The sequence below is a fragment of the Sceloporus undulatus genome, chromosome 2, assembly GCF_019175285.1.
Source record: "Sceloporus undulatus isolate JIND9_A2432 ecotype Alabama chromosome 2, SceUnd_v1.1, whole genome shotgun sequence".
NCBI lineage: Eukaryota > Metazoa > Chordata > Lepidosauria > Squamata > Phrynosomatidae > Sceloporus > Sceloporus undulatus.
This window is the reverse complement of record NC_056523.1, coordinates 320,127,957-320,155,640: the sequence shown is the minus strand read 5'-3', so window position 1 is coordinate 320,155,640 and position 27,684 is coordinate 320,127,957. Positions and strand designations below refer to the sequence as shown.

At 41.2% G+C, this 27,684-nt stretch overlaps 1 protein-coding gene across 3 annotated transcripts in view; it reads right to left on the bottom strand.

The window, feature by feature from the left end:
* The window catches only part of DYM (dymeclin), a 263,922-nt gene that overhangs the window by 25,318 nt on the left and 210,920 nt on the right, over positions 1-27,684 (bottom strand). For all 3 annotated transcript variants that reach the window (XM_042448107.1, XM_042448106.1, XM_042448109.1), the window contains one exon: positions 25,025-25,138. In XM_042448107.1, coding sequence (XP_042304041.1) covers positions 25,025-25,138 — 114 coding nt within the window. The remainder of the gene's footprint in view (positions 1-25,024; positions 25,139-27,684) is intronic.

The following is a 27,684-nucleotide window of genomic DNA, read 5'->3' as shown; positions in this document are numbered from 1 at the left end:
GACTACCACAGTTCATGACTCTGTAACCTAAGCTTTGGACAGCTGCATTTTGCATATAATGTTGCCCTCCTAGCCATGCGCAAAAGTGGCTTTCTTCCTGAAAACCATAGCTAGCTACTACTCTCATTGAAACGTCAAATGGTAGAATAAATGGCAGATCATGAGACGACAAGGTTTAGAAGCTGTGGCCACAGCAGAGAGATGATGGCCGTGCACAGCACATTGTGAAGCCAAAGCTGCATATTATGAAGCCAGAGCTTAACCAGAGTAACAAATATAGTACTATCATCAACAGAGCTGTATTCACTCCGTGCAGAACACCCTCTCTCTCTTACTAACAGAGTGTCTTAGCAGTTTTGTCAGAGGCTAACAAATCAACATTAGCTTACTGCATCATGTACTGTACCTTGCTGGTTCAAGAGATCCATTTGTCATGCTGGCCCACAAGATTTCTTGTGTGTGAGCACTGGTTCTACAAGCTTGGATTCTCTCCTCTCCTGCCTTGCCCACTTTGGAGAATCTGATTTCATTATCAGTTGTACTGACCTTGAACTAGAACTAAAAGACGAAAACTGAAAAATCCACAAGGCCAAAGGAAGCATACCACAAGGTGCTTTAAAATTAGTCTTTTATTAACCGAAAAGCCAAAACCATCCAATATTTGCTTTTAGATGATGTCTACATGTCTCACTGCAGGCCCATCTTAGAAGGGAAATGCCTCATGGGATTAGAAAGAAAGGGCAATGCCTTATCTTCACTTTCAGTTTTTGTAAATGCTTACATAAAAATAATTAAAACTGTCCCTAAAAATAGTTGCTTGGTTAACTGGAGCTCAAGTAAAAATCTTTAAACATTGATGTCCTGATCTAGTTTCTACAAATCCCAAAGAGGACATGTAGTTTTACACCACCCTCTCAACCCAGTCTCCCTGAACTGCAGAATACCAAGGTTTATACTAAAATCTGGAGCATGAAGAAGAACCATGAGAGATACTTCCACTGCTACTTCCTTTTCCGGAGGTCAGCATGAATATTTTATCTTATTTCATTTGTATTCCACCTCTTACCAGGGTTGGGATGCAAAGTGGCTTCCATATAGGTTAAAATGTTCTGATAAAAACAGTAAATATGCATATTAAAATATGAGATTAAATTAATTTTACTATGACAGGAACTCAGCTACTAAATGCCTAGTTCAATAGAAAAGTCTTTGGCTGAGGATGAGACCCCCTCAACTCCCCTCTTCCTCATGTCCTTCAGCATGCACATAGGACCAGAGTGAAGGGAAATGTCAATGGTAAAAGCAACAAAGCTGGATAGTGAAGTAAGCTAAAATTTGTAGAGTCCTTTTTCTAAATCCTTGCACAACCTTCTCCTATTCCTTGAATATCTTCACTAGATTTTGCCCTTTAAGGAATACATAAAAAGGGATGTTCTCAGTTTTTTGACAACAACAACAACCAAGGGGTTAAATGAAACCTCATTCCTTCAAATTTTGATGGTTGAGAATGGTGCCTATTCTTCAAAGCAGATATTCATCATGAAGAAGAGGCCTCTTCACTCAGGTATGGTGAAGAGTGGATGTTCTACTTTAATCAAGTCTAGCTACTTTGGAGTAGTTCCAATTTGTTACCAAGCCAACAGCACTTTCTGATTCTCATGCCATTAAAAGGAACAGAATGCCTAAATTACCCTTGAAAAGAAGCATGGTTTGAATTACCAGGTGATGAGGGGGGCAAGCCTACAGAATTAGAGTACTTTTGTGAAACGTATGGACCTGAGTTATTATCTACACAAAATCTAATACTGCATGCAGTTACTTTAACAATTTTGAAATCAACACACCATGTTCAAGCCCGAACAAAATTCAATACCCTCAAACCATTCCTCATTTTGAACATTTGCCTTTAGCTCTACCTGTAATTTACAGTGACATTGTTACTGTTTTTCCCCACCACTTCTTTTGAATCAAGGCATGATGAGAACTACTGTACTTGCTTAATAAAACCCAAGGCTGGAGTACTACAGTATGTCTTTTTAAACTGTAATAGGCTCAACTAATTTTTATAATGTTTATAAACTAAGTCAATTTCCTCAGAATCATGGCATATTCCCCTGCAGCATTAAAAAAAAAACCAACAGCCATCAGGCTGATGACCTTCCTGCCAAGACTGAAAGAAGGATTGAGACATACTTCTTCATTTTTTAAAAAAACCACACCCTCAGTCAATCAATACCAGAAAGATTCTGTAATATAATGTAAACTATAGTTTAACACAAAAGGATCAATAGTCAAATAGAAACTGCTGGGGATGGTGGTGATGGTGACAGGCATAGCTTGGAAAAGCTACGTACTTTCACATAAGTCCCAGAATTCCACAGACTGCTGTGATACTGTTTGCTACTTGGCTATTTCCACCCAACACACTTATTTTTCAAACCATCAATAGTTAAGATACACCTTCAACATTCAAAATAAATTAGAGGCACATTTTATTCCAGCTCTCAAAAATGTTTTCTTTTTAGTGTTTAAATGATCCATCCACCATTGCTCTTCCCAAATGGAGACAGAAAACACAAGGGAAATTAACTCTTGCATAGATGCAATGGATGGCCTCCTTTAAGAGAAGATTATTCTATTGCATTTCTGCATTAGAAGTAACAGTGTAATTCAACCATGCCACCTAAAATGGAGTAAAAATCATGCACCTTCAGTAGAGGTTGACTTGGCTGAGACAAAGCCAGGACCTCATGCAGGGTTGGTTCTTGCAGACATAATACTTTGTGGGTGTATACTCTGGATGTAAATTCAGATGTATGATAGTCTTAGTGTGAAAACCTCCACAAAGTCAGCCATCACAGTGTGCCATGAGGGTGATCCTGGACTCTTAAAGGCTACACAAGTACAGCACAAGCTCAGGAGATTCTGTGAAGCTGAGTATGATTCTGGTAGCAGATTACACACCTGCCATCCACACACCAGCCTAGCAAAGTACAGAAAGGCTCATTTTCTGAAGGCCAGCTACCAGGAAAAGGCTGGCCACAGAAACTATAAATGCAACAATGGTATGAAATAATGGTGTGAAATGTGATCTACATCAGTGGAAGAGACCACCTACACCAGTGCAACTGCAAATCTTCAGGGTATTGGAGGTATAAAAAATGTAAGAATGAAGATGGCATTGGCATGGTACCGTAAATGATTGAAAATCCTGGTCAGGAACAAAGTTGGTACAAATTTATGAATTCACCAGTGGGTCTTTGTAAAGTCATTTGTATCTCAGTCAGATTCTCACTTGTAAATAAGGTAATCTTTAAAAGGGAGCTATTTATGTACTGTCTTGTAAAAGTGTTGTATAAATAAATAATGGATGAAGCAAAAATGTACACTAAAATTTACAGAATTTATGTAAGAACAATACTAAAAACCACCATCCCAAACTAACAATAATTATTTCATTTCTATTAGAAATGAAACCACTAATACCTTCTGGTTTGAGGAAGTTGGGGCATAAAGACATAGATAGGATGAAACCAACAAGATCACTATGTGCTTTCTAAGAAAACATCAAATATCCAGGGATATTTTCTGCTTTCAAATAAAGGGGAAAGGATATACTTATATGGCTTGTACGCTTGTTTTTAACAGCTAGGATGGCTTTAAAATTGTGCTGTTGGAGAATTCTCAGCAATGACAGTGATTAACTGTTACTTTGCAAGACACAATCACTCATTTAACCTTTGTTTTAAATGGCTTTATCCCTGCAGGGTCAAGAGGATGAGCAAGGCCACTAGTTGGCACCAGACAAGGACTGCTCTTGCAAGACTTCTGTAAATCTCCAAAAGCTGCAGACACAGACAGGCAAACATCATCATCAGGTCACAGGGTAGACAACTGCAGAGGCAAATGTTAGAGAGTTGAGCTCAAGTGGACAAACAGAGGTTGAGCTATAAGATCTTAATTTTCCAGTGAGTCATTTGCAACAAACAAGAGAAAATGACAGCATCAAAGTAAAAGATCTTTATTTTCTTGCTGAAGACCAGCAGGCAGTGTGGAGGGGAGGGTGTCTGCTCACTATTTTCTGTATTACTTGTTATGAAAACTCAGTATGTTGCATGGCTAAATCTGACAGCTTTACATTGTTGATACCCATGAGGGGCATTTTACACATTAAAGAGAAGTAAAGCTGGGCTGTTGTACCTTTTCCCCCCCTAAGGGAAGAACAACTGATTTTAGAATGAATGTACCTCTACAATAGATGTTTCTCACATTCACATTTTAAATTTTAAAATGTACAGTAAAGTATATATCTTGGACATACACCAGAAATGTGATATGTGATAATTCACCTCTGTCACACACATGCTGGATTTCATGTTTGAAATGGTTAATCTAGGACAACTGGGGAGAATGTATATTCTGTGTGCCAGAAGCATGCAGAAATTCTGAGCAGAACCTGTTGCTCTTAACTAGTGCTGTACTATCCTTGTTTCTTGTTGTCATGGCTGCAAAAGAAATGGTTGAAGGAGCTGGGTTCCTTGAAAGACAGCAAATCAAAGAGTTTTTAAGGGGTTTTTCCAGTGATCAATGACCATAGTTAAACTAATCTGTACTGCTCGGATCCTTTTGCTTATTATACTTCATTTTATATATTGGTCATACTTTTCTTTATATGCCCTCTGCCATCTCACTGTTCCTAAACATGACATTCTTTGTGAACCAGATCTCAGAAGTACAAATACATTTTAGATACTTGTATCCTGCTCTTCAATGCAGACTCCAAAAATAAAACCCAATTATGAAACCTGAAAAGGTGTTGAAAAGACAAAAGACCTTATCAGGTTAGCATCCGTATCAAGTTATCAGAAAGTTCCAAAGATGGATGTTGTCTGTTTCCAGTCGCTTACCTCACCTCCAATGGTGAGAGGATTCTGGAGAAGAAACCCTAAATCAGATCTTAGTGCACTGGGCCTAGTACATATTGGTATTGTTTGCCTTCAGGTGATTCAAGTCTGACTTATGGCAACCCTAAGGTTACCCTATCACAGGGTTTTCTAGGCAAGTTGCTTCAGAGGGAATTTGCCACTGCCATCTTCTAAGTCTGAGAGACTGTTACTTGCTTAGTGTCACTTGTGGGTTTTTATGGCTGAATGAGGATTTCAATCCTGCTCTCTAGAGTGATAGTCAGAAGACTTGCTTTTTAATACATGAAGCTGGCATTGCAACAAACTGAATTATGATACTGAAATATTTGTTAACTGTCATCAAGTTGATCCCGACTCATGGTGACCCTGTGGATGAGACATATCCCAGACTCCATATCGTCCACTGCTCTGCTTAGGTCCTGTAAGTTCATGCCCATGAGCTTAACAGAGTCTATCCATCTGGCATGCAGTCTTTTTATCTTGCTACATCCCTCCACCTTTCCTAGCATTATTGTTTTTTCATTCCTTCTCATGATGTGACCAAAATACGACATGCTCAACTTTATCATCTTGGATTTCAGGGAGATGTCAAGCTTGATCTGTTCTAGGGCTCATTATTATTAATATAATGCTGTAGATTTACACAGCGCTGTACATATGTATTTGTCTTTTTGTCTGTCCAACATCCTATTATATCATCCTCAGTACTTCAGGGAAACAGAGCCGGGCTTAGTACTCTCTGCAAAAATAGACAGTGAACCTTTGCTAAAGCTATGCACAAAGATGCCAATGCTCAATACCATTAACAAAAGTAAATAGGAGCCTCTGTCCTTCCTTTTGTATTAAAAGTGGTTTTTTTTAAAAGCTTACTTGATTTGTGCTAAAACAGAACTGCTGAAAGCATTACTGAATGGTTTACAGATGTCTTAAATACAATCAAAATCAGCATTTCAGTGTTACCTTAGGTCACTCCATGTGTTATATTTGTTATGGGCAAGATCAGGGCAAAATACATGCATACATGTATTATATGGATAGTGTAAACTTGTATACATTGTTTTTTGCTGGCAAAGTGTATGCAGATGTCCATCAGACAGGACAGGCAGTTGAATGTGCTCTGCCTGCAAAAACTGTGTTTTATACATGCGTATAACTGACATATAATATTGTTTAAATGTGCTTTGTACTCACAAAGAGGTTTCTAACACATAAGAATAGTTCATGTAATGTGCAGCAGTTGTTATTATAAATAGTACTATATATCTCATCATCATAATGGTATTTTAAAACAATTAAGGACTCGTGATCCGGAAAACTGAGTTTTGAAAAATATGTATTTTATGATTAGTTACATCTCCTTTCATATGATTGTCATAATTGGGACTGACTAAGCCATGTCTACTTAGATTCAGCAACTGCTGTAACATCAGTTGCACCAAGATCATTTATTAAGCCTCTAGTAAAACATAACTGTCAGGTTCAAATTCATACAGAGTACAGATTACAACTTGAGTATGAGTTGCCTATATCCCCCCCCCCCCCCCCCCCCCCCCCCAAACCTAAAGGCAACAGATCCCATCTGATCTTGTAAGCTAAGCAGGGTCAGTCCTGATTAGTACTTGGATGGGAGACTGCCAATGAATGTCACATGTTGTAGGCTGTATTTCACATGAAAGAACTGGCAAAACCCACTCTGAGTACTTCTTGCCCAAGAAAACCCTATGAAATTCATGGGTTTGCCATAAGTCGAGAGGTGATTTGAAGTCACACACACACACACTTCTTCCCCCACTCAGTGCTGAAATCAGATTGTGGTTACGCAGTATGTGCCCCTTTTACAACGGTCCACATGTCTTCTCTATTGGTATCGCTAAAACAAATTATAGTCAAATTATAATCTTATCATGCATGTCATCATGGGTTGCATCTACAAAAAGTTACTTCATTTTAGTTCAAAAGCATATAATCAAGACTGCCAGCTTTCTAACAATGGATGCTTAATTCTAGCCAATACAATGCTCTATTTCTGTGTGTGTAATCTGATTCATGGCAGCAAAGTGATACTGAAGTTGCTACTACCAATTGAAAGTGGTGCTGCTTTGAGGAATAAACATTTTTATTCAGAATTTCTTGGGGTGAGTAGAGTTAGGAGTACATTTTTCTCATCTGGTTTATGTGCAAGAAAGAATATTAAGACAAATGTCCTGAACCTTTTTACAATCAAAATAGCACAGGATTTCTTTTCAAGACAATGTCAGAAAGAAACTTAGAGCCAGCAAATGCACTCTTGATTTCTAAAGCTTGCAGCAAACCAGATTTCGTCAGTGAGGTTTGGCAACATGAGAAATCCTGTAACCAATTTCATTTCCTGATAAATGAATGGTCCACAGAGGAAAGTCAGGCAGAGAGTTTCAGAATTGTTGAGGGCTCAGACATTACTGAAAGGCTCCTGGAAGGAGCCAGACTGTCTATTGCTTATCACTGTTGAGCCAAAGAGTACCATGCAAAAACAGTGGAAGTGCCAGACTCCATTTAGAGCTCTTACTAAAGAACAATGTGATAGCACACATGTGGAAGCCCTTTAAAAACACAGTGGGGCTGCAATACACTTCCTACAACTTTTTAAGCCATTGAGCTGGATACACATGGCTCGATATAATAATGTTTTTAGCTGTCTATAGTGCTTATTCATTTTTAAAATAAGCCCCTCATAAAGGAAGTGGTTTTTTTAAATGTTACCTTAGAAATTACTGTTTCTATGTGAGTTGAAAGAGAGAAAAAGAAAGAAGAGAGGGGCAGAGAGAGTTAGCACATGGGGAGATACATGCTTGGCCAAAAGATAGCCAAAGTTATCAGCATAAACTAAGTTATAATTACCTTGCTCAGCAAATAGATAGTTTTTGTGGATTTAGGATACTATAATGGGAAACCACAACAACTACACCTTTAAAGCCAACTAGGAACATTAAGAACTGTCATGCTGGAAGGCACCAAAGGCTTAGTGCAGCACTGTGTACCTTCACAGGGTCATACAATTGCTTATAAGAAGCCCCAAAGCAGGACAGACGTTCCATAGCAATGTCCCACTCATGCCCCCCAGTAACTGGCACAGTAAACAGAGGATACTGTCTCTAATACTCTAGATAAGATGTAGTTAGTTTGACTAGTAGTTATGATGTAGGCACCAGGTAAAGTGTGGAGCAGTCGGTATAAGTTCTTAAATGGATGGTATTACTACATACTTTCATTTATTCATCAGTCTATTTAGATATTTCATAGGCTTGATGACCCATGAAGTAGAGAAGATACAATGAAAAAAAAGGCCCCTCAAAACACAAATACTGCTGAGCTTTGCAGGTTAAACCAGCGGTAGAACTTGCAGCTGATTAGCCGCAACCATACTGAGAAAGAGAAAAGCCCTATATACTCAAATTTAAGTGTAAAAAAGCCACTCCACTTACAACAAAAATAATACTTAAGAAAATAGTCACATAGCATAAAAATGAGTATGTTGTTCACATTAAATATATGAAAAAAGTGGGAGAAATAGTATCTAACACATAGGAACTATTTTTACAACAGCAACAGTGTAAGTATAGGGTTTTTTTGTGGGGGGGAGTAAGTTTTTCAGGCTATGGCCGTGTTCTGGAAGAGTTTATTCCTGACATTTCACCAGCATCTGTGGCTGGCATCTTCGGAGAATGCTGGCATGGAAGTGAATGGGATACACACACACACACACACACACACACACTGTGTGACCCTTAAGAGAAAGTGATTTACATGTTAATCTGTGTGCTGGTCTGTTGTGTAAGTATATGTGCAAGCTATGCTGACAAACTTGTAAGCTATGCTGACAAACTTGCTTCTTATCACATTATTAAACACGTATGCCAGTTAACATGTGAATTCATAACACATTTCTGGTGTTCTTATCCCTCAGTGCTAAAGATGAATATAAAAACTGCCATGATGGCTCAAGATTTTAAGATTGACACTTCCTTTAGCTTGGCGTTTGGTCAATTGCTAGTAGCTAGGACAGACATCTCAAGAATTTCACAAGCAGTGCACGATGGTGTTATCAATCCCCTGTTGTGACATTCTGACATCTGGTACTCAGAGGTATGTTGCCTCTAGAAACCCAGGCTGTCCTTTTAGCTTAAATGGCTAGCAGCCACTGAGAGAACTTTTTGTCATGTATTTATCGACAACTCTTTTAAAGACACGACAGCTAGTGGTCATCAGAACATTCTGGTATAACAAGTCCTATATATTAATGGTATATTGTGCAAAGCAGGCACTGTATCTGTAATTTCAACTAACTAGTTTTGCCATGTTCAGAGTGATTCTTCCCCCCCCCCCCCGCCTTCATCATTATTTATATATACCTATCCCACAAAATAAGGTAATTCATGTTGCACATTTGCTGTTGTGGGCCAAACTCCACTTTATTAGATGTGATAAAAATGTATGCCACAGCTCTTCACTGTCTTATTTATTTATTGACTGATTTTACATCCCACCTTTTCCACAATATTAGGCTCCAAGGTGGCTCACCAGGTTAAAAAAAATACAGCCAAAAAACCTCAGTAGTTGCAAGATTAAAAATAAACTGAATGAATTACCATATTAAATATAGGAAAATAGTCCAAAAATTATCAGAGAATCCTTACTCTTAAAGAGGCATCTCAACAGCTGCTCAGTCACTGAAAGCCTGCTTGAATTATAATGTATCTACCTGCCATCAGAAGGATAACCAGGAAAAGTCCAGTACAGTTGACACTCCACATTTGCAGCTCTGACTTTTGCAGCTTTGATAATTTGCAGGGTTGATTCATATGTTCTCTTTAGGAATTTCTAGGTCCTCCAGCACAACTCTGCCAGAAGGTGACCACAGAGTTGAGCTGCAGGACCTATACGTTCCTAGAGAAAACATTTCTCTAGGCATTTGTAGGTCCACCAGCATGATTCTATGGTCAATTTCTGGTAATGTTGACCATACAGTTGCACTGGATTACCTGGAGATTCCTAGAGAGGTATTCTCTCAGGTAATATATATATATATATATATATATATATATATATATATATATATATATATAATTTGTGGTTTTTCCACGTTCACGGGGGTCCTTCACCCCAACTCCAGCAAATGTGGAGGGACCACTGTATACTTGCCCTTGGAAGGGAGTTCCATAATTGGGGACAACTACCAAGAAGGCTGTCTCTCATGTCCTTGCCAAATATGCAAGAGAATGTGGCAAGATGGAGAGAAAGACCTCATTCTGGCTCACACAGGGAACCAGAGAACCTGGACTACAAAACTGTTGTTTTTGCTATGAATGACTGGCTAACTCTGCTTAAATCTGCTTTGCAACATTCCTACTCAACTGCTCTTCCCCTCCATCCCAGCTTTTAAAAAAAGATCCAATTCTTTAACTCTTTTAAGAAAGATGATCTTTCCTTACAATCAAACTCCTATTTCCTGGTTACAATTACCTATAGCTCATAATTTTTAAAGCTGCACTTCTTTAAAATGCTAAGCAATACTGCCATACATTCTTGGATGCTGGACAGGAACCAGAGCTGAAGATCTGTTTACTCTTGGTCTATAAAGAAAAAAAAAAGTTTTACGGAGGGCTTCTTACAAGCTAGAAAGCCAAATAATTATGTTCTGTTGAAGAACTCTGCGGCTTGCTTACAGTAAAAGCCTGATATTATATGGCAAGGATTTTCAATGGCAGAAATTCAAGCGAGTCTTGCTAATGCACTTTTGCCTATATCAAGATGGTGCAGTGGTGTATGCAATCTTTTTCTTCTTTAAGGGAGAGCAAGGGGTGCCAGAAAAGCATTAGGACATTTTAAAGCTTTCATGCCAGAATGAACGGTAAAATAAAATTCCTGTTCCTTTCTTGCACTGGTCAGCAAAGCTGTTCAGCTGTCTTAGGTTTCCTCCTCTTGAGAGGTTTTCCTCCTTGACATTTCCTTACCATAAGATAAATCCCAACAGCAGGGCCTTGAAACAAATGAAGGTAGAAGTGCTGTTTTAACTCTAGAACTGAGTGGCAGCTAGAATATAAAAGCAAACCTCGGAGTTCTCATGTTCAGTCATATTTTAAAAATGAATTTCCTGCACTCCATCAAGGGATTCCTCCCTCCCCTGAAGAAGTCTATCCTAATATTTATTAAAATATGTACTGTAGGGTTTTCAGCCTCAGAAGAGAGGTAAGAGAGCACATCCCCCCTTTTCAAACATTGAGAGTAATATATAAATGAAGTTTCAATTTCAACATGAACAAACTCTCTTTGGGAGAGTCACACAGAGGTTGTGGATGCCATGGGTAAACACCACTACTGTTATATCAAGCAGTCCTTTGACCAATGGTATATTTTAATGTAACTAGGACCTTATGTGGAAAAAGGACTCCTCTTTGTAACAAGCAAAATAAACCAGTCCTTGGAATGAGCAAAAGTTTCAAAAGTCTTTTAAGAGGCATGCTGGAGCAGATTATTTTACCGGGTGTGCTGGTGGCATTTTCAGATTTCAAGAAATCGAAATATAAAAACTATCGCTTTATTTTATGGACCTTCCATAGCAAACCTGCCAAAATATGATTACATTAGTTTGTTTGAAAAAATGGGTTTCAGAAATTTGTAATGGTGAACAGGGAGATGGAATTTGTTCTCAGCATCACCAAATAAATAAGCTGAGCTTTCTTGTACATGATAAGGTCACTGGTCTAACTATTCTACGGATTGTATTCCAACTGGCAGCAACTCTCCAAAGGCTACCAGAGATATCTCAATATGAATATGAGAGGCCCTTACATATAAAAGAAAGCTAAAGATCAAGAAGCTTCAATTAAACCTATGTAGATCCAAATACATCAGGTGCTCCACTTTATCTCCAGAACAGACATAAAAATAAAGATACAATGTCCCCTAAGCAAATATAGAATATTAATACAGATTTTCCAAACACAGTAAAGGTTTAGTGTCAAAAATCTATATCTTATAGATTGACTCCACGTATCCAGATCTTGAGGGCTTCAAGAAAGCATATAAATTTGGCAAATATTAAATGGAAAACACTATGGAAAAGTCTTTCAGTAAAATCTGTATTTTCTATATGAAAAATCATGCTTTAAAAATAATGTATCACTGGCATCTTATCCCAGTAAAAATGAAATATATAGTCAAACACTCATCTAACAAATGCTGGAAGAACTGTGAGGCACTGGGTATATATTTCCTTACATGTTGGGAATGTACCGCTATTTCTGAATTTTGGGAAAAGATATTTCTAATAGTAAGTCAAATTACAAACCAAGCCATTCCTGTGGACCCTAAAACAGGACTTCTCTCCATAATTTGTGACAACTGTAAGACATTAAATCATGAAGATCTGATTATAGTACTTCTTTTTGTTTTGCTGTAAGATTGTTAATGACCCAGAATTAGGAAAAGAAATGGACCACTTCTCAATTAAAGCCTGGAATAAAAAAAATTAGGAAGTAGCAATTACAGAAAAGGTGATCTACTGTACAAGATGACAGAAATAGCTGGAACTAAGCTTATTTTCAACATGGTTTCCTTTTATTAATTACATCAGTGACAGAGGGGAGCCTCCATCTCCTCCATGGTAACATCTGAACCTATGGAGAGATGCTTTAGTTGAATGGTAAATGTATTGTTATTTTCTTGTGCTGTGGCCCAAAGAACCAAAGATTTCAGATATTTTTAAGAAATAATATCCAATGCCTGGTGGGGTTTTGTTTGTTTGTTCCATTAAAAAGTTGGTACATTATGCCACTATGTCATATTGTTAATAATTTAACAAAATAACAAAAGGAACACAAATGTATGTAAAAGCAATTTTGAGTACCATTCAGGAGAAAAGTGGGACATAGATTAAATAAATAAATGCTCTGTTGCTGATCATGTGTAATGAAAGCAGTACTTTCCTTTTAATCAGCAATGACACCAGTGTTTTAAAACTCTTTTCCAAACTTAACAGGGACAGAGTAAGTCTGATGAAAAATTTTGAAGTGCTAACTGATGGTGCCTGAATAGTCAGACAGATCACAGCCTGGTATGCCATGAGAGCCAGCATGGCATAGTGGTTTGAATACTGGACTCAAAAAAACAACAACAACAAAAAAGCTATGGATGCAGGCCATGGAAGCCATCAACTCCACAATATCAAATTTCATATTCATAACCAATTCTGAAAAATAAGTATCTTCACATAAATACAAGAAGCTGGAATTATTCACATTTAGACTGTGACTACTCACAGATGTGAGACATGTCAATGGAATCAGAGATTATCTGAACTGGAAGACAATTTTTCAAAAGCAAAGGAAACCCGGCCATCTTAGAAAGAGTACAACACAGGAACCAAAAGTTTCAAGTTAATAATAAAGCTGTCATACAGGTCTTAAAGGGCATGTTTCTTAGTACAGTTTCCCACAGTTCAAATAACCTAGTGCTATGAAGGTGATACTGGACCTCCTCCTTAGGGAGGTAAAATTGATTGACATCTTACGTGCCCTGTCTGTGAAACACAAGGGAGGAGCCAGATCTTAGCTTGAAGAATTCTCTCCTCTCAGTGCTGGAAAAATATGAGATTTGTACAAAGTGTAAGGAAGTTAATGATGAGACAGAACCCTTCTCATGGTTACAACATATCAATTTCCCAACAGTACTGTAAATTAATCCTCCAAAGGTGGTTCTCAAATGCCAGAAAGAATTTTCACTTTAGAGTGTGACCCAAAAATTTCAGTGCTAGATTTGTGGTACCAATGTCCATGGTGTCCTATCTAAGATAAAACATAATTTGCACTATGTGTGTATCCTACTTTTTTTTTCATCATGGAACTTAAATACACTTGTAGGTTGCATGTGGTCTGCTATGTAAGTAACAGGTAATGTGAATCCTGCTTATCTGTCTCAGGCATGAGGTTACGGACAGGTTGCTCACCTGTAACTGTGTTTCTTCGAGTGGTCATCTGCGAATTCACACAAATGGGTTATTTCTGCGCATGCGCAGCAAACTCGGAAACTTCTAGAATCTCTGGGCAGAAAGTCATGTAACTTTCTGCAGCCTCTTTGCAACTTTTTGGCGGTAGCCCCGCCCATCCCGTATATAAAGCCCCTGATGGCCCGCTCCTCTTCAGTTCTGAATGAGCCGCAAACAGCGCGACCACAAGCGTTGTTAAATGAGCAGACACTGAGGGGAAGGATGGGTGGGTTTGTGTGAATTCGCAGATGACCACTCGAAAAAACACAGTTACAGGTGAGCAACCTGTCCTTCTTCTTCGTGGTCTCTGCGAATCACACAAATGGGTTTAGACTAGCGAGCTGTAGTCAATGGAGGAGGGAGTGTCAAGAATCAACAATGAGACAATCAACAATAAAGTATGTAAACCAAACAACTGTGTAATTTATTAACAGTGCAAAGATTTCAGTGCATGGCAGAGAGTAACACTGCCCTCCCAAAAGCTGCTTCATGCCTGGCCCTAGCGTCCAGCCTATAGTGTTTAATAAATGTTGATGGCTGGGACCAGACAGCAGCCTTGCATACATCCTCGAGTGAGATCCCTGTCAAAAAGGCTGAGGATGCTGTTACCGCCCTTGTTGCGTGGGCTCTAACCCGACCTGGTAAGGGCTTACCCGCCAGTTCGTAGCAGAGGTGGATGATGTTAGACACCCATTTGGAGAACCTCTGCGGTGAAACCGGCAGCCCTTTCTTGGCTTCGGAGTAATACACAAACAGTCTCTCCGAATGCCTGGAGGCAGAAGTTCTGTCCAAATAGAACGCCAGTGCCCTGCGGACATCCAGGGCATGGAGCTGGCGCTCAGAGTCTGTGGTCGGGTTAGGAGCCAGAGTGGGCAAAACAATGTCCTGGTTCAAGTGAAAGGCAGACACCACCTTTGGCAAAAAAGTAATGTCTGTACGGAGAACCACCTTGTCCTTGTGGAAACGGAGAAAGGGTTGGTCCATCCTAAGAGCACACAGTTCACCAGCCTGGCGAGCTGATGTGATAGCTACCAAGAAGGCTGTCTTCCAAGTTAGGAGTCTCAAGTCCGTGGTAGCTAGAGGTTCAAAGGGCTTAGAGACTAGTCAAGCCAGAACAGTGTCCAGACTCCACTGCAGTGGAGGGTCCAGGACAGGTGGGTACAAATTATTAAATCCCTTAAGGAACCTTTTTATAAGAGGGTCCCTAAATAAGGAGGGTTTGTCCCGAAACAAATAGTGGGAAGAGATGGCAGACAGGTAACACTTGATAGAACTTAAGGAGAGGCCTGCCCCAGCCAGTGTCATGAGGAAGTCCAGGACCACCGGGATGGAAACACGGGATGATGGAATCTCCTTGGTTTGTAAAAAGGCAATGAACTTGTCCCATTTGTACGCATAGGATCTCTGGGTAGACGGTCTCTGAGCTGCCCTAATTATATCTTGTACGCCTGGTGGAAGCGAAGTCAGGATTGAATCCTCCATGCCACCAATGGGAGATACTGCATCTCTGGATGGTGAACTTGTCCGTCGTGGAGGGAAAGTAAGTCGGTCCGGTGCTCTAGGCGAAGATGATCTTGGGCCCGTTGTAGCAGAGGGGCAAACCATGGTTGTCTGATCAGGATCGCATCCGTGGAGTCCATCCACATTTTTGCCAATACAGTGGTACCCCGGGATACGAAATACCCAGGTTACGAAATTTCCGGGATACGAAAAAATCCCATAGGAAATAATTGTTCCGGGTTACGAATGTTTTTTCGGGTTACGAAAAAATTTTTGGTGCTTTTTTCGGCTTTTTCGCACGAAATTGCGGCTTTTCCCCATTAGCGCCTATGGCATTTCGGCTTGCGAATGCTTTTCGGGTTACGAAAGCGGCGGCGGAACGAATTAATTTCGTAACCCGAGGCACCACTGTACTCTGGTCACCAGTGGAAAGGGGGGGAACGCGTAAAGGAAGCGGTTCGTCCATTGAAATTGGAAGGCGTTTCCCAGAGAGCCAGGTGCATGAACCCGTGAGCAGTACTTGTTCAGTTGGGCATTGATGGGGGAGGCAAAAAGGTCCACCGTCGGCGTGCCCCACCGCTGGAAGAGGAAGGAGACTACGTCTGGGTGTAGTTTCCATTCGTGGCATGTCGTCTGAGATCTGCTTAGTTGATCTGCCAGGTCGTTTTCGTCCCCTGGGAGATGGATGCACTGAAGCAGGATGCTGTGTTGAATACACCATTCCCAGATTCGAAGTGTGATGTCTAGGAGAGTCCTTGATCTCGTACCTCCCTGTTTGTTGAGATAGTACATGGTCGTGGTGTTGTCCGTTAGGAGGAGCACCACCTTGTTGGAGAGGAGACTCTGAAAGGCCCTGAGTGCTTTTTCCACCGCCAGCATCTCCAATGCATTGATGTGGAGACTTGACTCCCTGTGAGTCCATTTGTCCTTGACGGTCAGACCCATCGCGTGGGCTCCCCATCCTTGTGGGGAAGCGTCCGTAGTCAGAGTTATCTCTGGCTGGGGCAGAGTGAAGGGCATACTGGAACAGACGTTGTCCGGTTGGAGCCACCATTTCAGGGAAGTTTGGACCTTTCTTGGGATGGTGAGAATCTTGTCTGGATGGTCCCTCACTGGATTGAAGGCGGATAGGAACCAAGATTGTACGGATCTGAGGCGCAATCTTGCCCAGGATGTAACAAAGGTGGTGGAGGCTAGATGTCCCATTGCTACTTGTATTACATGGGCTGGTAGATGTCTGTACCCTAGGCAAGCTCGTATAGCGATCGCCAGAGTTTGAAATCTGGACCGTGGAAGGTAGGCTTTGGCTGACTGTGAGTCCAGTAGTGTTCCTATAAAATCGATCTGTCTGGATGGAGTCAAATGTGACTTTTCGAGGTTGATTTGAAGTCCCAATGATGCTAAAAGGTCTTGGGCAAAGTTCATCTGGTGTTGGAGGGACTCTCTTGACGGTGCTGTGAACAGCCAGTCATCCAGGTAAGGAAAGACTACAATCCCCTGCTGGCGAAGATAAGTGACGACGGGGGCCATGCACTTCGTGAAGACCCTCGGCGCTGAAGACAAACCGAACGGAAGGACCTTGTACCGAAAGAAATCTGGTCCGACGGCGAAGGCGAGGAATCTGCGATGATTGTCTCGTATTGCGATATGAAAATAGGCGTCCTTCAGGTCGAGTGTGGCGAACCAGGAGTCCTTCTGCAAGAGTGGTAGAATAGAAGCGAGAGTTACCATCCTGAAGCGTTTGTAAACTATGAAGGAGTTTAATGCACGCAAGTCCAAAATGGGTCTAAGGCCCTCAGGCTTCTTAGGGACAATAAAGTACTTAGAGAAGAAGCAGTATCGAGCCTGAGAAGGGTGTATGGGCTCGATAGCACCCTTGTCCAAGAGAGAGCGCACTTCGTCGAGAAGGGTGTCCGAGGGGACGGTGGTAATGATAGCTCCGGTGGTAGGGAGTTCAGAAAACTCTAGGGCATAACCCCTTCGAACTATGTTGAGAGCTCAGGAGTCTGTTGTAATGGATGCCCAGGTGTTATAAAAGGGCTGTAAGCTATCAGCTGGGGAGATGACGAAGTGCGCAGAAAGGCTTCAAAATCTCTTTTTGCCCCTAGTGTCCTTCTTTTTATAACCTTGTTGGTAGCGGTTCTGAAGTTGTTGGCGACGGTCTTGCTGGGAGGGAGACCTTGAACGCTCGCCTTGGTGGGTAGAGTCTTGGGACTGGAACTGCCGTTTGGGATGGTGGAAGTGCTGCTGGCCGTGGTGGAACCAGCTCCGTTGGCCACTGTAGCGTTGTTTGGCTGGTCTGGAGGTGGAGGCTGACATGCCATGTTTCTTGGCAGCTGTCTTCATCCTGTATCGGAAGCTCAGCTTTTCGTCTGTTTCTTTATTAAACAGGCCGGAGTTATCAAAAGGCATGTCCTCTATGGCTGCTTTGGCCTGCGGGGTCAAGTCCGACGAGCGCAGCCAGGCATAACGGCGAAGAGCCACTGATCCAGAGAGGATCTTGGACGAGCAATCAGTTGAGTGTCTAGCTGAAATTATTTGCTGACCTCCCACCGAATGGACCTCGTTCCGGATGGCAGACATGATCCTCTTCTTATCATCAGGAAGCTCACTGATGATTGGGTCCATCTTTTCCATAAGGAGTTGGACATATGCCCCCATACATGCTGCGTAGTTGGCGATTTTTATGTCCAGTGCAGCGGAGGCATAAAACTTTTTAGCTAGTCCGTCGATCTTCCTACTCTCCTTATCCATGGGGGACGAGGAGGGACGGGCGGCAAAAGAGGTCTGGGAGCCCTCCACGATGGCGGAGTTGGGCTTGGGATGATTGAATAACCAAGAAGGTCCCGAAGGGGTGACTCTATATACTTTCTCTATCTTCCTCGAAGTGGAGGAGATGGAAGCAGGTGTATCCCAAGATCTCTTAGCGATCTTTTCTAGGGATGGTAGAAAAGCCAAGGATGGTGGAGCTGGAGCACAGCCGTGAATCCGGCGTTCCACCGGATCGAGGGCATCATCTTCTGAATGGGTGACCTCCAGTTTGAGGGCGTCTGCCATCCTAATCACCTTATCAGCAAAAGAGCGAACATCGTCAGTTGGGGACGGGGCATCCAGTTCCCCAAAGGCTAAGGATTGTTCTGTGCAGAGCTGTATCGACGGGGAGACTGAACGAGAAGGTGAGGTGGAGGGGGATCTACTGTCCCTGTGGCTTAAGGGTGACGGATCCCTCGTGGGGGAGCGACGTCTAACCGGATCCGCTGTGCCCCGCTGTTGAGGAGAGTGAGGCCTCACTCTGGTAGGACCGGGAACGTTGCGACGGAGGTGGTCTGCGTCCACCGGCAACAGGTATTGGCCGGTGTGGTAATCAAAAATCAAGTCTGGGTAGGTGTCGAATAATGCCTTATCCGGTTGGTAGTCATCTATTGGGGAACGGCCATGACGGTCCCTCTCCAAAGCTTCATTGGCTTCCGTTCCGAGAGTGGCTCTGTCCCTTGCTAGAGCTCCTTTTGCGTGCGTGCATTGCTGGCATGGCCTCTACATGGCCACACAAGTGATGCAAAGGAGAAAGGGGCCGGGCAACCACTTTCTCCTCTTTGCCGCGCCTGTTGGGGTGTCCAGGGGCATGAAGCCTCATGGACACCTCTTTCCAAGCCACAGAGAAGCAGCATTTTGCCGCTTCTCTGGGGTCTGGGAAAGCACCGGGTTGGGGCCTCTGGGCTGCCAGTGAAGATGCCCTGCCACCAACCCGGCGTGGAAAGGGGCAGCTGCGGACTGCCCCTTTTCCGCGGTCTGTACCGCGCCAATGTCAGGGAGGCTTTTATATGGTGTGTGTGTGTGTCTACTTATGATTTTTAGCCTTTAAATTTTAATGTAATTTTATACTGTGTTAATTAGATTATTTTAATTGTTTTAAATTTTTTATTGTTAAGTTTTTAACCAATTTTATCTGTGAACCACCTTGGGTCCTTTTGCAGGAGAAAGGCAGCATTTTTAATTAATTAATTATCTTGGCAAGACTTTTTTCAGGGGTTGTCTTTGGCTTCCTCTAAGGCTGAGAGCATGTGACTTATCCAAGGTCACCCAGTGCATTTCCATGGCTGAGTGGGAATTCAAACCACAGTCCAACATTCAAACCAGTACATCATGTTGGCTCTTATTCAAACAATATATGTGTCCCAATAATTTGGTTTGTCTGATTAATTTTACAGTTTGTTTTTTTGAGAAGCTTTTTGCCAGAGGTAATATAATTCCTGTATCCAAGGGAATGATATGCCCTCTTGTAACATCAATCTTCAGCAATCAAGAGCTTGGTAGTTCTACATATAGTGCTACTTCCATTTGTGTTCTTTCCATCATGGGGGTCTACTCTACATATATGTGCACTATGTAAACATACATGTACTAAGCATTTTCACACATATACATTGATGGTTAATTGTCTTCACTTGCCTGCACAAATTCACATCTATTCACTCTCCCTCTACCGAAAAGCAGATGGACAGCCACATGTGTGATATTGTGCATTTCTATAGATTTCAGCAGATACTCCAGGAAAAAAATGTGAAGACTTTGTCTGTGGAGTTTAACCCCACCCCCCAACCCACCGCAAAAAGCCAAAACTACTGTGAATTGCATGTGGCTGGATCATATTCTATTCGACTAGAATGAGAAATATTTTAAATGTGTAAAGTAGACCAGGGACTGCTTCCCATGATGCAAACAGTATCCCTGAAAGTTATCTAACAGGGAACAAAACTCTAACTATCTTCCAAACGCATTTTGGACTGCTGGAAACAAAGAGGATCTTCACAGGAATGAGCTAAAGAGAACACAGCTCCTCTCCTCTCCCTTTGGTTCCCTTTTTAAAGAGTTGCTTTCAGTTTTCTGTTAAGTAGAACATGCTTCAATAAATACTAAACATTTCGTGGAAGACAAGCAAGGGGCAACATAAAAACATACTGGTAAGTATATGGGAAGCATAAAAGAGGAAAGAAAGGATAAAAACCTAGGCAATATACTGCAGAATGAAGTAGGGAAATTCAACAGAGGAAAACCATTTGTAAAATAAATGTTTTCTCTTCAAATGGCTTAACCAGCGGGAACTTTCTTTCAAAAGCATTTAAATGTGATCTCTTAAATGTTGCTCATTCTGCAAGCTCAAATGTCAGCTTCTAGTTAATAATGTCAGGCATTCAGAACAGGTTTTCCCACTTAATGCTAAAAGAAATGAAAAGCTAAAAAGAGAAAGTGCAGCTATCTTCTGGCTGACTTCCATGAAAACCCTGAGATAACACTCATACCCCAGAAACAGTCTCACTCCTTTCAGACTCCTAATCCTCAAAGTACAGATAATTTAACCCAAAAGAAGGTGGGGAGTCTGCAAACTTTGTTGGGAGGAAGAGAGAGAAGCCAATTTCTACTTATTGCCCTGATCTTTAAATTACCCTTAATAATTATCTTCTGCAATAAAACTTGGAGCCTGGACTGTGGGCTGCTTGTCTGCAACCGAGACAGCTCTATCTCTGAATGCTGCTACTTCCACCTCAAGACCCAGCCTTATTAGCCTCATTTATCTCCTCCCACAAGGGTGAAGGAGAAATCCAAGAGCTGCTTATTTCAACACCTGCTTTTTTATCTCCTTGCTCCTGCTAGAATCTTCAAAGACCACTAATTCCCAGTTTGGACTTTCCCTGCCCTGCATGGCCAAGAGCAGGCACTTAAAAATGACAGCTAATTATATCACACTTCTCTCAAATAGCACTCAGGTGAAGATACAAAGGGAGTTTCCAGTTCTCAGAGACCCAATTTGAAAACATGTCCACACTCCTCTGCCACAGATTCAGTGCTTAGTGCTCTCTCTTTCTGACAGAAGAACACGGCAACAGTTTTTCTGGATCAAAACCATCACCTTCTCACTTACCAGTCTAGCATCAAATCTTTCACGTTGTAGCTCGAGGCTTGAACAAACTCAATCAAGTGTATGAAAAAAAATAATCACATGTCACATATACTCATTGGGAAAGCGAGCATATTCTGTCAAATATCTTTGGCCACATCTTCAATTTGTTGTTATTGTTAACTGCTCTTGAGTTGACTTCACCTCATGGTGATGCCATGGATGAGATATCTCCAAGATGCCCTGTCCTCAACTTCTCTGCTCAGACCCTGAAGGTCCAGACCCATGCCAACCCTGATCGAGTCTAGTCGTCTGGCATGCGGTCTTCCTCTTTTTCTACTGCCCTCCACCTTTCCTAGCAGCACTGCCTTTTTAAATTATTCACTTCTCACAATATGGTCAAAGTATGATATCTTTAATTCATTTATTCTGGTTTCCAGGGATAGTTCAGCGTTGATCTGTTCTTACATCTATCTGTTTGTCTTCTTGGCCATTTATGGTATCCTCAGCACTTTTCTCTAACACCACATCTCAAAGGAGTTAATTTTCTTTCTATCAACTTTTTTTCACTATTCAGCTCTTGCATCCATACATTGTGATGGCAAATACAGTGGCTTGGACTATCTTCACTTTAGTGTTCACTGTTATGTCTTTACACTTTATGATCCTGTCCATTTCTTGTCCAGTCTTAATCATAGCTTACCAAGTCCTAGTCTTCTGATTTCTTGACTGCAGTCTCTGTTCTGATCAATATTTGACCCAAGACACGGGAACTTTTTAACTATTTCAATTGTCTCATTGTCTAGAGAGGATTCTTATAGATCTTATTATTTTTGTTTTTTTTAATGTTCAGCATTAATCCAAATCCAACCATGGTACTTTCCTCCTTGACCTTCCTTAATAATTCCTCCAGGTCTTTGCTTTTTTCTGCTCGTAGTATTGTGTCATCTGCATATCTTAGGTTGTTAATATTCCTTCCACCCATTTTCACACTTTCTGCCTCTGATTCTAAGCCTGCTCTGTGTACACTATTTTCTGCATACGGGTGAATAAATAGGTTCTTTGCAGTGTTGCCTGACCCTTTTACCGATTGGAAACCATTGTTTTTATGTATTCTGTTCCGACGGCAGCCGCTTGTCCTGAGTACAGATTATGCATCAGAACAATCAGATGTTGTGGCACTCCCATTCCTTTAAGTGAAAACCATAGCTTTATGTGATTTATGCTGTCAAAGGCTTTGCAGTAGTCAATAAAGCACATGCAGATTTTCTTCTGGAATTCCCTGGTGTGCTTCATTATCCAACATATGTTTACAATGTGATCCCTAGTGCCTCTTCCTTTCTTGAATCCAGCTTGCACCTCTGAGATTTCGTGCTTTACATATACTAGGAGTTTATGCTGCAGAATTTTGAGCATGACTTTGTTTGCTCAAATAAATTTGATGGTTCTGTAACTGCTGCAATCTTTTATGTTTCCTTTTTTGTGGATGGGAATCTATCTATCTATCTATCTATCTATCTTGATTGATTGATTGATTGATTGCATTCTGTGGGCCACTGCTTTGTTTTCCATATTGGCAGATTTCAGTTAAAACTAAGCTTGCGTCTGTCTCTGTGGACTGTAGCAGTTCTACTGCCATGTCATCTGTTTCTAGTGGTTTGTTCTTTCCAATTGCTTTGAGTTCAGCTTTCATTTCACATTCCAAAATATGGGGTTCATCTTTGTAAATTTCTTCTTCCCATATATCATTCAACCTTTCATATTTTTATTATATCTCTTCTATATATTCTTTCCATCTTTTCTTTATTTCATTGTTGTGGCTACAAGTGGCACATTGATCTCAGTGGGTTGAAGTGATTTTTTCCATCTTAAGCTGGTTCATCAACTATGGCCTTTTCTGGACAGAGTCTGGTCACAGTGGTTCCCATGATGGTAGTAGCCTCCTGACTAGACTAATGTAATGCACTATTGCCCTTGAAGATGATTCTAACTTTCAGCTAATGTAGCATTTGAAATGTCAAACAGTAATTTATAACAGTGTTACAAATATGGATTTATCTGGGACAGCTACAGTTAAGGCCAACCATGTTGTCATGTTACCTATTCTTTTTTAACCATAGGGAAAGGGGATCATAACTTTATCTCAGTTAAAAAAGTAAATCTGTTGTAGGTATTACCTCTTTAACAGAAAAATGGGTACCAGAGGCAGAAGTAACATGGAAAGAATTGGAAAAGGTTCCTGCACTACAAAAAGAGAAGCACACTTCCATGTTTCTGCAAACTTTGTATTCAAAAGTAACAGTATGCACATGCAAAATGAAACAACCAGGTCAGCTAAGACTTGCGTAAGTAAACAAAAACATTTTGAACCTTTTCAACACCACCTGAAAGCATCTTTCACAATACATCCAGAGATGTCTTTTTCTTTCGCTAGCCTCCACTTTTATTATGATTTCCACTTTGGTGAACAAATGTATAGACTTAGTTTTTACAAATATGCTGAGGGTTGCTGGCTATTATCTGATGTCCCCTTTTCTATCTGTTTTGCTGTTCACACATGTTCATTAAGGTACAGTACAGTTTATTCATGACAACCAAATACAGGTTATAGCCATCAAATTACAAAAATAATTAAAACCCTTTAAAACTTCCACAGTCAATTAGCTCTATAGCATAGAGCTAATGTTCACACATGTTCATTAAGAGATTCTGGAGAGCAGCTGCCGATTACCTTGCATGCAGATACACGTGGCCAGAGTAATGCTGGTTACAGTAGAATCCTGCTCTTACTGCCATAGGAAAGTAAGGAGGAAAGGGAGTGGGGTTGGCCAGGCATAAAAGCCTTTGTAAAATGGAACTTTGCCATCAGATTTAGTTATCTGAGGTAGGTGTGTACTTTTGTTTATACCACCCTTTCCTCATGTGGTGGGGGAACAAGTCCATATCTTCTCTTCCCACTTATGAAGGTTGTTCATTCTCTGAATAGCCAACTGTGGGAGTAATGTATCACTAGGAAACAACCATGAAGAACTCCAATGATTACTGATTCAAACGGCACTGTCAATATACTGAATAAATCCAGAATCTGAGAAAACAATCTGTATTATGAATATTGGATTTGTATGCATCTATCCCATTCAAAACCAGCAGCCCTACATTATGCGTAGGGGAAAGGGAAAGCACATTCTTTCTTCTCCTCCAATCATAAATGAAATAAAAGGAAATTACTGTTTGGTTCTAGGCACTATTTTACAATTCAGTGTGCCTGTGTTTGACAAATAGTGAATTTCAGTAGGTTTCTGTGTTCCTCAGGTCTCAACACAAGGAATTCTATTCTTATTTTTCATATTGTCACAAGATTTTGGAATTCATGGTCATGAGAGATTTGTTCTAAAAGAGTATGAATATAATTCAGTAGGCTCCTAAAATAAGTATCAAGGTTACAAAAATGACAATCAACTTTTCATAACCATTCAGTCTTTTTACATATCATAGTTCTATGCTGAATTGTATAGATCAATGCACTATATAGAAATCTAAACATTATATACCTGGAACTATTACCTAAATTAAGTTAAACTATTCAATTACCTGGGGGATGGGGAAAGAAAAAGGATAAAATATTCCCATAAAGTGCTACAATGTAGAATGCCACTCTACATAGGCTTTACTAGCACTCACTCTGAGCCTGTCCTTGGGCAGTGCAACAGCTCCTTGCTTGATGATTTCCAGAACTCTCTCCACTGACAATTCAGCTCCAGCTTGCTCAATCCGTGAACTAAAGAAACTGATCACCTGCAAGGCAATGGGCAAAACAGTAAAAGCATGAGTTAATTAAGCAATGCCAGGATTTCTGTCAACCTGGTGCTTTTCTTAAAAGCACCAAAACCTTGAAAACTGTCCCAAATGAACTATTATGGTGATTTTTACAAACTTTGTGCCTTCCTAATGGAAGAAAACCCCATAAAATGCATAGGTGACTTGAAGGCAGGCACACACACATATACTCATACACTGTTCATCAACTGTCAAGTCTAATGGCAGAATGAAGATCATATTTAGCATTCACTATTCAATTATATCACATGGGAAATTTAAGCATTCTTATTTGCAAATATACCTCTTACTTAAAAATGTTGTGGCTACGATCCAAAGCTGTATATAGACCAAATTCAGTGGAGTATAAATGACCAAGAGATCAAGCTCCAGACTACAGAGTCCCCACTTCCGATCTCATCTCAGCCATGAACTCTCTGCAGCCTCAGCAAGCCACAATTTACTTCCCACCCCTATATGCAGTAGAGAAGTAGTTTATTTTTTATTTCATTTGTATGCTTACATTAGTCATCCTTGCAACAATTATCAATATACCTCACATAATTTTTGCAAGGATGACTAATGTCAGCTACTTTAACTACTCTGCATTTCACAGAGGACTCAAATCTTTAGGGGCTGGTGAGCACATTTTCTATGTTGAGGTAGACACTATCTAGGTCCATTTCAATCTGGCTTCAGACTTGGCTATGGGACAGAGACAGCTTTGGTCGTTTTGGTGGATGACCTCCGCAGGGAACTGGACATGGGAAGTGTGTCCCTGTCGGTCCTGCTGGATCTCTCAGCAGCGTTCAATACCATCAACCATGGTGTCCTTCTGGGCCACCTTTTGGGATAGGACTTGGGGGCCCTATTATGCAGTGGTTCCAGTCTTTCTTGGAGGGGCAGACTCAAAAGGTGGTGTTGGGGGACTCCTGTTCGACTCCTTTGGCTGCTGACCTGTGGAATCTCTCAAGGTTCTGTTCTGTCCCCCATGTTATTCAACATTTACATGAAACGACTGGAAGAGATCATCCGGGGTTTTGGAGTGAGGTGTCACCAGTATGTTGATGACACCCAACTCTATCTCTCCTTTCCATCTGAATCCAAGGAAGCTGTCTCTGTACTGAATCAGTGTCTGCTGTCAATAATGGACTTGATGAGGGCAAATAAACAAATTGAAGCTTGATCCAGACAAGACAGAGGTGCTTCTGTACAGTTGTAAGGCAGATCAGGGAACTGGGGCTTTGCCTGTGCTGGATATGGTTACACTCCCTCTGAAATCTCAGGCTAGCAGCTTGGGTGTGCTCCTGGACTCCACTCTGAGCCTGGATGCCCAGGTCTCAGCAGTGGCCAGGAGTTCATTTGCACAACTTAAACTTGTGCACCAGCTGTGCCCATTCTTTGAGACATCAGATGTGGCTACAGTGACACATGCCTTGATTACATCCCGTTTGGACTTCTGCAATGCACTCTATTTGGGGCTGCCTTTGGAAACTGTCTGGAAACTTCAATGGGTTCAACACGCTGCAGCCATAATGCTGACCAGGGCCAGTTACTGGGAGCATATAACTCCCTTGTAAAAACAGCTCCACTGGCAACCCGTTTGTTTCTGGGCACAATTCAAAGTGCTGGTCACGACCTATAAAGCCCTACATGGCTTGGATCCAGACTATTTGAGAGACCATATCTCTCCATATGAAACTGCAAGCATAAACTCACAGTTCTCTCTCCAGTTCAGGATCAATGACCCAAACTCTCTCTAGCCTCACTCCACATGCCTTTCACTTTCAACACTTAAGATCTACATGTAATTTAAAAAAAATTATCAGCCTATTACCACATATCTGCTTCACAACACAAAATTATAGTACTTTGATATTACATTAACTGACATGGCTCTGAAATGTTTTGTGAAGTATTGCCAAAGAGTGCTAGTACCTCATTAAACTACTAATCCCAGGAGTTGGTAGGAAGCTGCAATGGCAGTTAAATTGGTATCAAAGTGTGATACTTGTCTAGTGCAGTGATTCCCAAGTGGGTAGCATCACCCCTGGGGGGTAAAGATCAAGGGACACAGTGAGGAAAAGGGGGCAGGGGGGGGGGCTTCAATCAAAGTACTGGCATGCAAGAAAGACATGGGGAATTAATGGCCATGGTGGGGATGATGTTTGCATGAAACTTCTCTTTTCTGGGTCCCTTAAAACTATTGCACAGGCTCACTGATCGCTTCATATGGAGGTGTTTCCTGCTCTTTGTCTGCCTCCACAAGCTCATTCCCTTAGCTGTGGCTTTCACTGGTAGTGGTTGTGGCATCTGGGAAACTCTTGCAAGACTTGGGCACCAGACATTACTTCTGTGGCTTGGAGAGGTGCCATTTTGGGACAGAATGAGTTAAGAGTATGGGACAGTAGAGCAGAAGAAGCAGCAAAAAGAAGCATTCAAATTTGGGACCCTGCTTAAGCTTTGTGAGCTTTGCTGGCAAACTGGAGCTGGGCTGTTGCTCCTGCATCCTTTTGCTTGACTAG